We start from the raw sequence: 14,664 nt of genomic DNA on the forward strand, positions 1-14,664 counted from the left end.
GGTCAGTTGGTATGGTCAGTGGGCAGTGGTCAGTTGGTCAGTGGTCAGCAGTCAGTGGTCAGCGGTCAGTGGGCAGGGGTCAGTGGTCAGTTGGTCAGTGGGCAGCAGTCAGGGGTCAGCGGTCAGTGGGTGTGGTCAGCGGTCAGTGTGGCAGCCACGGCCAGCACAGCCACGGCCAGCAGTCAGCACGGCCACTGCGGCCACAGCCGGTGGTCAATGGTCAGCGGGGCCACCACGGCCACCAGCAGGTGGCCACAGCCCCCCGGGTGTGTCACCAGCCCCCCAGGAGTGTCACCAGCCCCCCAGGAGTGTCACCAGCCCCCCAGGAGTGTCACCAGCCCCCCGGGTGTGTCACCAGCCCCCCAGGAGTGTCACCAGCCCCCCGGGTGTGTCACCAGCCCCCCAGGAGTGTCACCAGCCCCCCAGGAGTGTCACCAGCCCCCCGGGTGTACCACCAGCCCCCCGGGTGTGACACCAGCCCCCCGGGTGTGTCACCAGCCCCCCCAGGAGTGTCATGCAGGCCGTAGATGATGGAGTTGATGGTCAGCACCGGCTTCCAGTCCTCCCTAGGGCACAGCCGGCCACGGCCAGCGGTCAGCGGCCACTGCGGCCACTGCGGCCACTGCCACGGCCACGGTCACCACAGCCATGGCCACAGCCACGGCCACGGCCAGCGGTCACTGCAGCCACTGTGGCCATCACAGCCACGGCCACGGCCAGCGGTCAGCGGTCACGGCCAGCGGTCAGCGGCCACTGCGGCCACTGCGGCCACTGCCACGGCCACGGTCACCACAGCCATGGCCACAGCCATGGCCACGGCCAGCGGTCACTGCAGCCACTGTGGCCATCACAGCCACGGCCACGGCCAGCGGTCAGCGGTCACGGCCAGCGGTCAGCGGCCACTGCGGCCACTGCCATGGCCACGGTCACCACAGCCATGGCCAGCGGTCACAGCCACAGCCAGCGGTCAGCAGTCAGTGGTCAGTGGGCAGTTGATATGGTCAGCGGTCAGCAGTCAGTGGGCAGTGGTCAGTGGGCAGCAGTCAGGGGTCAGTGGGCAGCAGTCAGTGGTGAGTGGGCAGTGGGCAGTTGGTATGGTCAGTGGTCAGCAGTCAGGGTCAGCGGTCAGTGGTCAGGGGTCAGTGGGCAGTTGGGCAGTGGTCAGCAGTCAGGGGTCAGCGGTCAGTGGGCAGTGGGCCGTGGGCAGTGGGCAGCAGTCAGTGGGCAGTGGTCAGCAGTCATGGGTCAGCGGTCAGTGGGCAGTGGTCAGTTGGTATGGTCAGTGGGCAGTGGTCAGTTGGTCAGTGGTCAGCAGTCAGTGGTCAGCGGTCAGTGGGCAGGGGTCAGTGGTCAGTTGGTCAGTGGGCAGCAGTCAGGGGTCAGCGGTCAGTGGGTGTGGTCAGCGGTCAGTGTGGCCACCATGGCCAGCACAGCCACGGCCAGCAGTCAGCACGGCCACTGCGGCCACAGCCGGTGGTCAATGGTCAGCGGGGCCACCACGGCCACCAGCAGGTGGCCACAGCCCCCCGGGTGTGTCACCAGCCCCCCAGGAGTGTCACCAGCCCCCCAGGAGTGTCACCAGCCCCCCGGGTGTGACACCAGCCCCCCAGGTGTGTCACCAGCCCCCCGGGTGTATCACCAGCCCCCCAGGTGTTTGGTGGCCCCAGCAGGTGTCACCAGCCCCCCCGGGCGTTTGGTGGCCCACCTGAGGATGTTGAGGCAGACGTTGCCCTCCAGGTCGATGTTGGGGTGGTACACCATCGTCTCGCACTTCACCTTCGGCGGGTCGTGGGGGTAGCCCTGGCCCACCTGGGGGGCCACCGAGTCACCCCCGGGGCCACCGAGTCACCCCCCGGGGCCACCAACCCCCCCCAGCCCTCAGCTGGCCCAGGGGCCACCAGGCAGTGTCCGGTGGCCACCAGCCCCCGCGGCCACCTCTGACCCACGGGAGCCCTGGCACAGCTCGGTGGCCACCGGTCAGGGTTTGGTGGCCACCGGTCGCCTCGCCCCATCCCCATGGCCACTGGTAGCCACAGCAGGGGTTTGGTGGCCACAAAGGGGGTTGGGGGCCATAACAGGGGTTTGGTGGCCCTAGGGGGTGTTTGGTGGCCAAGGGAGGGTGCTGGTGGCCACAGGAGATGTTTGGTAGCCACAGCAGGGTTTTGGTGGCCACAGGGAAGGGTTGGTAGCCCTAGGGGATGTTTGGTGGCCAAAGGGGGGTGTTGGTGGCCACAGAGAAGGGTTGGTGGCCACAGGGAAGGGTTGGTGGCCACAGGGAAGGGTCGGTGGCCCAGCACTGACCTTAAAGCTGAAGACAAATTTGCCGCCCTTGTAGAAACCCTGGGGACAGAGAAATGTCACCGGGAGGACAGGAGGGGACAGGGACAGAGGGGACAGGAGGGGACAGGGACAGGAGGGGACGGGGACAGAGAGGCGAGGAGGGGACAGGGACAGGAGGGGACAGGGACAAGGACAGGAGGAGACAGGGACAAGGACAGGAGGGGACAGGGACACTTACTGGGACCCACTGGGGCCTAACTGGGACCAGTGTGTGCCCCCCACTGGGACCAGTACCTGCCCCTTACTGGGACCAGTATCTGATCCCCAGTGAAGCCCTACTGGGACCAGTATGTGCCCCGTGCTGGGACCAGTACCTGTCCCTTCCCAAGGTCTGACTGGGACCAGTATGTGACCCTTACTGGGACCAGTATGTGATCCTTACTGGAACCAGTATGTGATCCTTACTGGGACCAGTATGTGACCCTTACTGGGACCAGTATGTGATCCTTACTGGGACCAGTATCTGACCCTTACTGGGACCAGTACTTGCCCCTCACCACGGCCTAAGTGGGACCAGCCCTTGACCCCTACTGGGACCAGTATCTGACCATTACTGAAACCAGTACCTGCCTCCCACTGGAGCCTAACCGGGACCAGTATGTGCCCCCTACTGGTCCCAGTATGTGCCCCTTACTGGTCCCAGTATGTGCCCCTTACTGGTCCCAGTACCAGCCCTCAGTGCAGCGCTGCTGGAAGCGGTACTGGCCCCTTACTGGTCCCAGTACCGGCCCCAGTGCGGTGCTGCAGGAACGGGTACCGGGCCTTTACTGGTCCCAGTATGTGCCCCTTACTGGTCCCAGTACCACCCCCAGTGCGGTGCTGCAGGAACAGGTACCGGGCCTTTACTGGTCCCAGTATGTGCCCCTTACTGGTCCCAGTATGTGCCCCTTACTGCTCCCAGTATGTGCCCCTTACTGGTCCCAGTATGTACCCCTTACTGCTCCCAGTATGTGCCCCTTACTGGTCCCAGTATGTACCCCTTACTGCTCCCAGTATGTGCCCCTTACTGGTCCCAGTATGTACCCCTTACTGCTCCCAGTATGTGCCCCTTACTGGTCCCAGTATGTACCCCTTACTGCTCCCAGTATGTGCCTCTTACTGGTCCCAGTATGTACCCCTTACTGCTCCCAGTATGTGCCTCTTACTGGTCCCAGTATGTACCCCTTACTGCTCCCAGTATGTGCCCCTTACTGGTCCCAGTATGTACCCCTTACTGCTCCCAGTATGTGCCCCTTACTGGTCCCAGTATGTACCCCTTACTGCTCCCAGTATGTGCCTCTTACTGGTCCCAGTATGTACCCCTTACTGCTCCCAGTATGTGCCTCTTACTGGTCCCAGTATGTACCCCTTACTGCTCCCAGTATGTGCCCCTTACTGGTCCCAGTATGTACCCCTTACTGCTCCCAGTATGTGCCCCTTACTGGTCCCAGTATGTACCCCTTACTGCTCCCAGTATGTGCCTCTTACTGGTCCCAGTATGTACCCCTTACTGCTCCCAGTATGTGCCTCTTACTGGTCCCAGTATGTACCCCTTACTGCTCCCAGTATGTGCCCCTTACTGGTCCCAGTATGTACCCCTTACTGCTCCCAGTATGTGCCCCTTACTGGTCCCAGTATGTACCCCTTACTGCTCCCAGTATGTGCCTCTTACTGGTCCCAGTATGTACCCCTTACTGCTCCCAGTATGTGCCTCTTACTGGTCCCAGTATGTACCCCTTACTGCTCCCAGTATGTGCCCCTTACTGGTCCCAGTATGTACCCCTTACTGCTCCCAGTATGTGCCCCTTACTGGTCCCAGTATGTACCCCTTACTGCTCCCAGTATGTGCCTCTTACTGGTCCCAGTATGTACCCCTTACTGCTCCCAGTATGTGCCTCTTACTGGTCCCAGTATGTACCCCTTACTGCTCCCAGTATGTGCCCCTTACTGGTCCCAGTATGTGCCCCTTACTGGTCCCAGTACCAGCCCTCAGTGCAGCGCTGCTGGAAGCGGTACTGGCCCCTTACTGGTCCCAGTACCGGCCCCAGTGCGGTGCTGCAGGAACGGGTACCGGGCCTTTACTGGTCCCAGTATGTGCCCCTTACTGGTCCCAGTACGTGCCCCTTACTGGTCCCAGTATGTACCCCTTACTGCTCCCAGTACTGGCCCCTTACTGGTCCCAGTACCACCCCCAGTGCGGTGCTGCAGGAACGGGTACCGGGCCTTTACTGGTCCCAGCACGTGCCCCTTACTGGTCCCAGTATGTGCCCCTTGCTGCTCCCAGTACTGGCCCCTTACTGGTCCCAGTACCGGCCCCAGTGCGGCGCTGCTGGAACCGGTACCGGCCCCCCCAGGGCCGTTAACGACCCGGAACTGCCGGCCCTGCTGGGCCCAGCCTGCAGCCCTTACTGGGACCAGTTTGGGACCCTTACTGGGACCAGTATGAGGCCCTGCCAGTCCCCAGTTTGAGACCCTTACTGGGACCAGTTTGGGGCACTTACTGGGCCAAGCATGGAGCTGTTACTGGGCCCAGTTTCCAGCCCTTACTGGGCCCAGCTTTTAACAGTTTGTGACTGTTACTGGCCCTAGTTTGAGGCCCTTACTGGGCCCAGTTTGTGGTCCTTCCTGGCCCCAGTTTGGGACCCTTACCGGCCTCAGTTTGTGGCCCTTATTGGGCCCAGCCCGGGGCCCTGCTGGGCCCAGTGTGCAGCCCTTACTGGGCCCAGTTCGAGGCCCTTACTGGCCCCAGTTCAAGACCCTCACTGGCCCCAGTCTGGGACCCTTACTGGCCCCAGTTTGCAGCCCTGCTGGCCCCAGTTTGAGACCCTCACTGGCCCCAGTTTGAGACCCTCACTGGCCCCAGTTGGCAGCCCTTACTGGGACCAGTTTGAGACCCTTACTGGGACCAGTTTGGGGCACTTACTGGGCCAAGCATGGAGCTGTTACTGGGCCCAGTTTCCAGCCCTTACTGGGCCCAGCTTTTAACAGTTTGTGACTGTTACTGGCCCTAGTTTGAGGCCCTTACTGGGCCCAGTTTGTGGTCCTTCCTGGCCCCAGTTTGGGACCCTTACCGGCCTCAGTTTGTGGCCCTTATTGGGCCCAGCCTGGGGCCCTGCTGGCCCCAGTGTGCAGCCCTTACTGGCCCCAGTTCGAGGCCCATACTGGGCCCAGTTTGAGGCCCTTACTGGGCCCAGTATGAGGCCATTACTGGCCCCAGTATGAGGCCCTTACTGGCCCCAGTTCAAGGCCCTTACGGGGCCCTGCTGGGCCCAGTGTGCAGCCCTTACTGGGCCCAGTTCGAGGCCCTTACTGGCCCCAGTTCAAGACCCTCACTGGCCCCAGTCTGGGACCCTTACTGGCCCCAGTTTGCAGCCCTGCTGGCCCCAGTTTGAGACCCTCACTGGCCCCAGTTTGAGACCCTCACTGGCCCCAGTTTGCAGCCCTGCTGGCCCCAGTTTGAGACCCTCACTGGCCCCAGTTCGCGGCCTTTACCGGGCCCAGTGCGGCCCTGCTGGGCCCGGTGCGTGCCCGCCGCCTCCCCCCAGACCTTTCTGCCTGCTGGCCCCAGTGTGCAGCCCTTACTGGCCCCAGTTCGAGGCCCATACTGGGCCCAGTTTGAGGCCCTTACTGGGCCCAGTATGAGGCCATTACTGGCCCCAGTATGAGGCCCTTACTGGCCCCAGTTCAAGGCCCTTACTGGGCCCAGTTGGCGGCCGTTACTGGCTCAGTATGAGGCCCTTCCTGGCCCCAATCTCTGGCCGTTACCGGCCCCAGTATGAGGCCCTTACCGGCCCCAGTATGAGGCCATTACTGGCCCCAGTTCGAGGCCCTTACTGGCCCCAGTCGCGGCCTTTACCGGGCCCAGTGCGGCCCTGCTGGGCCCGGTGCGTGCCCGCCGCCTCCCCCCAGACCTTTCTGGATGCGGAGCTGCGCGGCCGAGGCCTTTTTGCTGGAGCTCTTGGTGCCGCCCGCCGATTCCTCCTCCTTCTTCTGCTGCTTCAGCGAGAACAGCTTGATCATCCTGCCGGGCCGGGGCGGCGGGGCCGGGGCGGGTCCGGGCCCCCCCCGGGGCCGAGGGAGCGGGGCCGGGCCGGGGGCGGCTCCGGTTCGGGGGGTCCGGGGGCGACGGGGGCCGGGGGCGAGCGCTGAGGGCCGGCCGGCTCGGCAACTTCCGGAGCCGCTCGGAAACTTCCGGAGCCGCTCGGAACTCTCCGGAACCGCTTCACGACCGCTCGGCAACTTCCGGGATCTCTTCGTGAAGCTCCGGAATTGCTTCGGTACAACTTCGGGAGTTTCCGGAAGCGCTTCGGGAACCTCCGGAGTCGCTTGGCGACTTCCGGAACCGCCTCGAGGATCTCCGGAACCGCTTCGGAACCGTTTCGGGGCTTTGCGGAACGGTCTCAGGGATGTCCGGAGCCTCTCGAAACCTTCCGGAGATCTCCGAAAAGGGGGAGGAGGTTCGGGACTCTCCGGAACCGCTTCGGAACCTCTGGGCAATCTCCGGGGCCGCTTCGTAGGTCTCTGGAATCGCTTCGAGAACCTCCGCAGGGCTTCGGAATCTCTCGGCAAACTCGGAAGTCGCCTGGCAACTTCCGGACCTGCTTCGGAACCGTTCCGGGAGGTGGCGGAACGGCCTCGGGGTCCGCCGGCACCGCTCGGGAGCCGCTTCCGGAAACTCCGGAATCGCTTCGGGGATCTCCGGAAGGGAGAGGGGGAGGGGCTCGGGGGATTTCCGGAAAAGATGGGGGAGGGGAGAGGGGGGTCTCCGGAAGGGGCGGTTCGGAGCCCCTCAGGACTTTCAGGCGGGCCCGAGGGCGCTTCGGATTCTTCCGGAAGAAGATCGACTCGTTCCGGCGCTTCGACCCCGCTTCGGCTCTTTCCGGAACACTTCGGGTTCTTCCGGAAAAGGAGGCGGGGCGAGGCGCTCCGAAAAGCGCCGATCGCCGCCCCTCGGCTCTTTCCGGCGGCCGCTTCGTTTGTGTCTCCCGCGCTTCACACTCGGCTCTTTCCGGAGCACTTCGGGTTCTTCCGGAAAAGGAGGCGGGGCGAGGCGCTCCGAAAAGCGCCGATCGCCGCCCCTCGGCTCTTTCCGGCGGCCGCTTCGTTTGTCTCTCCCGCGCTTCGCACTCGGCTCTTTCCGGAGCACTTCGGCTCTCCCCGGCTCCCACCAGCCAATCCTGCGCCGGGGGCGGGGCTCGAGGCCCCTTCTCCCAATGGGCGCCGCCATGTTACTCATGGGCGCCGCCATCTTTACTGGCCCAGGGGGTGAACTGGGACCAGTTTCCCCTCCCAGTCCCTTCCCTCTCAGCGCTGCCAGCCCCAGTTCAGCTCAGGGGGGCAGGCATGGACGTGGAGGGGCAGCAGGAGGGAAAATGGGGGGCACGGGGCTGGATCCAGCCGTGAAACTGGGGGGAATCCAGAAATCCAAGCCCAAATGGGGCAGAATCCAGGTCAGATCCAGCCCAGAAATGAGGCAGAACCCAGCAGACCAAGCCAGGGTTTTATTTTCCCACGTGACCCCAGGCTAACGGGGGACAGGGACGCCCCCACATCCTGGGGGGGTTCTGGGAGGAACCCCAACTCGGGGTGGGGGGTAAACAGAACCCATGGTGGGGGCAAATCGGGGTGCTGGGAGGGGAAATCGGGGTGCTGGGAGGGGAAATTGGGGTGCTGGGAGGGGAAATCGGGGTGCTGGGAGGTCTTTCAGCCCCCAGGAGGGGCAGTCAGGAGCCTGGAGACACCTCCAGGGCTTCCTCGGGATCCAGCAGGAGCCTGGAGAACTTCTGGTCGCCGAAGACGGCGCTGAGGCGGCTCTCGAGGAAATGCTGCAGCCCCAGGATGGACTGGACATCCGCCTTGTCCTGGGGGGAAATGTCAACTCCAGAGGGGCTGGCCCGGCCAAAAACCCCAAAAAGAGCCCGAAAAGAGCCCCCCGGGGGCTGTCAGACCTCGGTGAGGCGGTGGAACTGCCGCAGCAGGCGCCAGCCGTCGCGGGCGAACTCCTCGGGGCTGCGGTAGTGGGGGCTCAGCTTCTCCTGCAGCCGCGCCCGCATCAGCGTCAGGTCCATGGCGTCGCGGCCGTCCTGAGCGGCGGGCAGCGGGGTCAGCGGCCCCGGCGGCCGGAGCCCAGCCCTGATCCAAACAGGGCTGATCCCAGCCCTGATCCCAGCCCTGATCCCAAACGGGGCTGATCCCAGCCCTGATCCCATCCCCGATCCCAAACAGGACTGATCCCAAACGGGGCTGATCCCAGCCCTGATCCAAACGGGCCGGAGTCCAGCCCTGATCCAAACGGGGCTGATCCCATCCCCGATCCCAAACAGGGCTGATCCCAAACGGGGCTGATCCCAGCCCTGATCCCACCCCCAATCCCAAACGGGGCTGATCCCAAACGGGGCTGATCCCAGCCCTGATCCAAACGGGGCAGAGCCCAGCCCTGATCCCATCCCCAATCCCAAACAGGACTGATCCAAACGGGGCTGGTCCCAGCCCTGATCCCACCCCTGATCCCAAAGAGGGCTGATCCCAAACGGGGCTGATCCCACCCCCTGATCCAAACAGGGCAGATCCCACCCCCCGATCCCACCCCTAATCCCAAACGGGGCTGATCCCAAACAGGCCAGATCCCACCCCCTGAAACCATCCCTGATCCCAAACAAGGCAGATCCCACCCCCTGATCCAAACAGGCCAGATCCCACCGCTGGTCCCACCCTTAATCCCAAACAGGGCAGATTCCACCCCTGATCCTGCCCCCTGATCCTGATCCCACCCCCTGACCCCACCCAATCCCATCCCTGATCCCTCCCCAGATCCCATCCCAGATTCCCTGATCCTGCCCCTTATCCTGATCCCACCCATGATCCATCCCTGATCCTGATCCCACCCCCTGATCCCAATCCCACCTCCGATCCCAGATCCCTCCCACTCCCACCCGGTCACCACTCACCGTGGAGCTGATCCTACCTCTGATCCCCCCCAGATCCCACCCGCTCACCCAGGAGCTGATCTCCCCCAGATCCCATCCCCCAGATCCCAGATCCCCTGATCTACTCCTGCTGCAGACCAGGGAGCTGATCACCCACCCTGATCCCACCTGCTCACCAGGGAGCTGATCCCCCCAGATCCCTGCTCCGCTCCCGCCGCTGACCCTGTTCCTGATCCCCCCCCAGATCCCCCCTGTTCGATACCCCCCCAGCTCCCCACTCCGCTCTCCTGCTCACCAGGGAGCTGATCCCAGCCCTGATCCCCCCCAGATCCCCCCCGATGGATCCCAGCTCCCTGCTCCGCTGGCACTGCTCACCGGGGAGCTGATCCCAGCCCAGATCCCCCCGATGGATCCCAGCTCCCCACTGATCCCAGCCCTGATTCACTGATCCCCCTGCTGGATCCCAGCTCCCCACTGATCCCAGCCCAGATCCCCCTGATGGATCCCAGCTCCCCACTGATCCCAGCCCAGATCCCCCCGATGGATCCCAGATCCCCACTCATCCCAGCCCAGCTCCCCACTGATCCCAGCTCCCCACTCATCCCCCCAGATCCCCTGATGGATCCCAGCTCCCCACTCATCCCAGCCCAGATCCCCCCGATGGATCCCAGCTCCCCATTGATCCCAGCCCAGATCCTCATGATGGATCCCAGCTCCCCACTGATCCCAGCCCAGCTCCCCACTGATCCCAGTTCCCCACTCATCCCAGCTCCCCACTGATCCCCCCAGACCCCCCGCTGGATCCCCGCTCACCGGGGAGCTGCAGAGGCGCTGCAGGGGCCGGCAGGGCTCGTGGCACAGCAGCTCCAGCAGGACGAACTCGCAGCGCTGCGGGGTCGGGGTCGGTGCTGAGATCCCGAGGGAGGAGATCCCATGGGATCGACCATCGGGATCAGCCCAGCCTCACCTGCTGGTCCTGGGGGCTCAGCTTGAGGGAGGGGCCCTGCTCCGGCTCCGGGAGGGGCGGGGGCAGCTCCTGGCACAGCAAACACGTCCACTCGGGGCTGCGGGAGCGGGAGGGGGTCATGGGGGGCTGGGATTGAGGGATCGGGGATCCCCACGGGGCTGGGATCGGGAACAGGGTCACAGGGGATCGGGAACGGGGATTCCCATGGGGCTGGGATTGAGGGATCGGGGATCCCCATGGGGCTGGGATCAGGAACAGGGTCAAGGGGATCAGGAACGGGGATCCCCATGGGGCTGGGACTGGGAACGGGGTCACGGGGGATCGGGAACGGGGATCCCCACGGGACTGTGGGAGCGGAATGCGGTCAAGGGGGATTGGGAACAGAGACCCCTGGAAGGCTGAGACCAGGAATGGGAATCCCCATGGGGCTGGGAACAGGATCATGAGGGATCAGGAACAGGGATCCCCACGGGGCTGGGATTGAGGGATCAGGAATGGGAATCCCCATGGGATTGGGAACAGGGTCCTGAGGGATCAGGAACAGGGATCCCCACGGGGCTGGGATCAGGAACAGGTTCACAGGGGACTGGGAATGAGGATCCCCACAGGGCTGGGATTGGGAATGGGGTCACAGGGGATCAGGAACGGGGTCATGGGGGATCGGGAATGAGGATTCCCACAGGGCTGGGATTGGGAATGGGGTCACAGAGGATCAGTGCCCAGGGATCCCTTTGGGGCTGGGATTGAGGGAACGGGGTCACGTGGGATCGGTGCCCAGGGATCCCCACAGGGCTGGGATCAAGGCATTGGGAATGGGGTCACAGGGGATCAGGAACGGGGATCCCCACAGGGCTGGGATTGGGATCCCATGGGATCAGTGCCCAGAGACCCCACAGGGCTGGGATCAAGGGATTGGGAAGGGGGTCACATGGGATCAGCAGCTGGGGATCCCCAAGGGTCTGGGATCAAGGGATCAGGAACAGGATCCCATGGGGTCAGTGCCTGGAGACCCCCAGAGATCTGGGATTGGGATTCTGGAATCAGTGCCCAGAGACCCCCAGGGGTCTGGGATTGGAATCCCATGGGATCAGCACCTGGGGACCACTGGGGGTCTGGAATTGGGAATGGGATCCCATGGGATCAGCAGCTGGGGATCCCCATGTATCTGTGATCAAGGGATCAGGAATGGGATTGGGAATGGGATCCCATGGGATTGGTGCCTGGAGACCACTGGGGATCTGGGATGGGGATCACATGGGATTGGCACCTGGAGAGTCCCAGGGGTTTGGGATCGAGGGATTTGGAATGGGATTCCAGGGGATTGAGGGATCAGGAATGGGATTGGGAATGGGATCCCATGGGATCAGCACCTCAGGACCCCCACGAGGTTTGGGATCAGCAGGGGATTCCCAGAGAGATCAGGGACAGGAAATCCCAGGATCCAAGAGCTCCCAGCTGATCCACAGGGGGCTGACATTGGAGCAGGGGATCCAGGCACATCCCAGGCCCAGGCGCTGAGGGGCAGCAGATCCCTGCGGTGGATCCCAGCAGCGGATCCCAGCAGCGGATCCCGTACCTGGGCACGTCCTGCAGCGCGGGCAGGTGGCAGTGCAGGTGGAAGCAGCGCTGGCAGCGGTCACACATCACCACGGCCCCGGCCTGGCCGCACACGCGGCAGCACGAGACCCCCGGGAGCGCCCCCAGGACCACCGGGACCACCGGGAGCCCCAGGCCAGGGGAGGAGCCCGGGGCAGGGCCCAGCTCCCCCGGGGCAGGGGGCAGCAGCCCCACGGGTTTGGTGTCCCCGCTGTCCCCGGTGTCCCCAATGGGCGACTCCTGCTGCTCCTCCTGCACAGGGGGACACGGTCAGGGACAGGGGACAGGGACAGGGGACACAGGGACAGGGGTCACAGGGACAGGGGACATGGTCAGGGACAGGGGACAGGGACAGGGGTCACAGGGACAGGGGACACTGGGAGAGGGTGGGGAGGAGACATACAGGGTGGGGAGGGGGACAGGGAACACTGTAGGGAGAAAGGGGACACCTTGACAAGGGAGAACATGGGGGACTCACCAGGGGGGGGGAGGGGGAAGCGGGACCGGGACAAGGTGACGGAGACGGACAGGGGTGACAGGGACAGGGGACACAGGGACAGGGGACAGGGACAGGGGACACAGGGACAGGGGACACGGTCAGGGACAGGGGACAGGGATGGGGACACAGTCAGGGACAGGGACAGGGGATACAGGGACAGGGGACACTGGGAGAGGGTGGGGAGGGGACACACAGGGTGGGGAGTGGGACAGGGAACACTGTAGGGGGAAAGGGGACACCTTGACAAGGGAGAACATGGGGGACTCACCTGCATGGGGAAGGGGACACACAGGGTGGGGAGGGACACTGGGGACACTCACCTGGATGGGGACAGAGACTGGGGACAATGGAGGGGACACGGGGGTGACTCACCTTGACAAGGAGGGCTCCGTGTGGCTGCGCTGTCCCCGCTGTCCCTTCCGTCCCTGGTGTCCCCGCTGTCCCTGCTGTCCCCGGTGTCCCTTCTGTCCCCGGTGTCCCCTCTGTCCCCGGTGTCCCCTCTGTCCCCGCTGAGCCCTGCTCGATGACGATGAGGCTGAACTCCTGGGCCGAGGGTCCCGGGAAGATGCGGAACACGGGCGGCTGCGCCGGGTCCAGCTCCAGGTCCAGCTCCAGGCGCTCCAGGCTCACCCGCGGCTGCTTGGGGAGCCGGGGGCTGTCCTGGGCCTCGGGGGGGCCCCTCCTGGGGGACAGCGGGGTCACCCGGGGACCCCAAACCTCTGAGGGGACCCTCCTGGGGGACAGCGGGGTCACCCGGGGACCCCAAACCTCTGAGGGGACCCTCCTGGGGGACAGCGGGGTCACCCGGGGACCCCAAACCTCTGAGGGGACCCTCCTGGGGGACAGCGGGGTCACCCAGGGACCCCAAACCGGTCACCCGGGGACCCCAAACCTCTGAGGGGACCCTCCTGGGGGACAGCGGGGTCACACGGGGACCCCAAACCTCTGGGGCCCCTCCTGGGGGACAGCGGGGTCACCCAGGGACCCCAAACCCCAGGAGACCCTCCTGGGGGACAGCGGGGTCACACAGGGACCCCAAACCTCTGAGGGGACCCTCCTGGGGGACAGCGGGGTCACACGGGGACCCCAAACCTCAGGGGGACAGCGGGGTCACACGGGGACCCCAAACATCTGAGGGGGGATCCTGGGGGACAGCGGGGTCACCCGGGGACCCCAACTTCTGTCCCCGGTGTCCCCTCTGTCCCCGGTGTCCCCTCTGTCCCCGCTGAGCCCTGCTCGATGACGATGAGGCTGAACTCCTGGGCCGAGGGTCCCGGGAAGATGCGGAACACGGGCGGCTGCGCCGGGTCCAGCTCCAGGTCCAGCTCCAGGCGCTCCAGGCTCACCCGCGGCTGCTTGGGGAGCCGGGGGCTGTCCTGGGCCTCGGGGGGGCCCCTCCTGGGGGACAGCGGGGTCACCCGGGGACCCCAAACCTCTGAGGGGACCCTCCTGGGGGACAGCGGGGTCACCCAGGGACCCCAAACCTCTGAGGGGACCCTCCTGGGGGACAGCGGGGGTGTTGGGGACAGGGACGGGGGTCCTGGCACGGGGGGACCCCAGGACAGGGGACAGGGACGTCCTGGCCAAGGGACAGGATGGGAGGGGCTGCAGGTGACAGGTCGCTCCTCCCCTCCCCCACGCTCTAATTACCGCTTAATGAGCAGCTTCTTAACGAGCTTCTCCTCCTGGGGGGAACTGCTGGGGTTCCTCCTGCACAACGGGACAGGGGACACATGTCACCCCTGGGACAAGGGACACATGTCACCCCTGGGACAAGGGACAGGGGACACATGTCACCCCTGGGACAAGGGACACATGTCACCCCTGGGACAAGGGACAGGGGACAGGGGACACATGTCACCCCTGGGACAAGGGACAAGGGACAGGGGAGACATGTCACCCCTGGGACAAGGGGCAGGGGCCAGGGGACACATGTCACCCCTGGGACAAGGGCCAGGGGACACATGTCACCCCTGGGACAAGGGACACATGTCACCCCTGGGACAAGGGCCAGGGGACAGGGGACACATGTCACCCCTGGGACAAGGTCCAGGGGACACATGTCACCCCTGGGACAAGGGCCAGGGGACAGGGGACACATGTCACCCCTGGGACAAGGGACAGCATGAGGGTGACAAGGGACAGCGGGAAGCAGAGGGGGTGACAAGGGACAGGAGCAACCACGGTGGGGGTGACAAAGGACAGGGAGTCCCAGGGGTGGCAGGGGGTGACAAGGGACAGGGACACCCCACACTCACGTCCTCTCTCCAGTGACGCCGTTTTCAGGGCTGGTGGCTGGTGACAAATGCCACATAAGGGACTTCCTGCGGGTCCCCTCCCCTGTCCCCTCCCCTGTC

General features: G+C 64.8%; 2 protein-coding genes across 2 annotated transcripts; both read right to left on the reverse strand.

Annotated features, from left to right (window-relative positions):
- Nucleotides 1-495: 495 nt before the first annotated feature.
- On the reverse strand, nt 496-7,292 carry UBE2M (ubiquitin conjugating enzyme E2 M; the record flags this gene model as incomplete). The annotated part of the gene is made up of 4 exons (XM_041487564.1): nt 6,230-7,292; nt 2,302-2,398; nt 1,706-1,809; nt 496-566 (listed from the first exon to the last, which is right to left on the reverse strand). Coding segments are annotated over exons 1-4 (382 nt in total), but the record flags the coding sequence as incomplete, so codon positions are not given.
- A 514-nt stretch (nt 7,293-7,806) lies between these two features.
- TRIM28 (tripartite motif containing 28) lies at nt 7,807-13,165 on the reverse strand (the record flags this gene model as incomplete). Its single annotated transcript, XM_041487563.1, has 6 exons — nt 7,807-8,180; nt 8,268-8,402; nt 10,059-10,133; nt 10,213-10,309; nt 11,789-12,060; nt 12,680-13,165. Coding segments are annotated over 6 exons (1,203 nt in total), but the record flags the coding sequence as incomplete, so codon positions are not given.
- Nucleotides 13,166-14,664: the final 1,499 nt, after the last annotated feature.

Source organism: Pyrgilauda ruficollis, unplaced genomic scaffold (genome assembly GCF_017590135.1).
Source record: "Pyrgilauda ruficollis isolate IOZ18807 unplaced genomic scaffold, ASM1759013v1 scaffold809, whole genome shotgun sequence".
Taxonomy (NCBI): domain Eukaryota; kingdom Metazoa; phylum Chordata; class Aves; order Passeriformes; family Passeridae; genus Pyrgilauda; species Pyrgilauda ruficollis.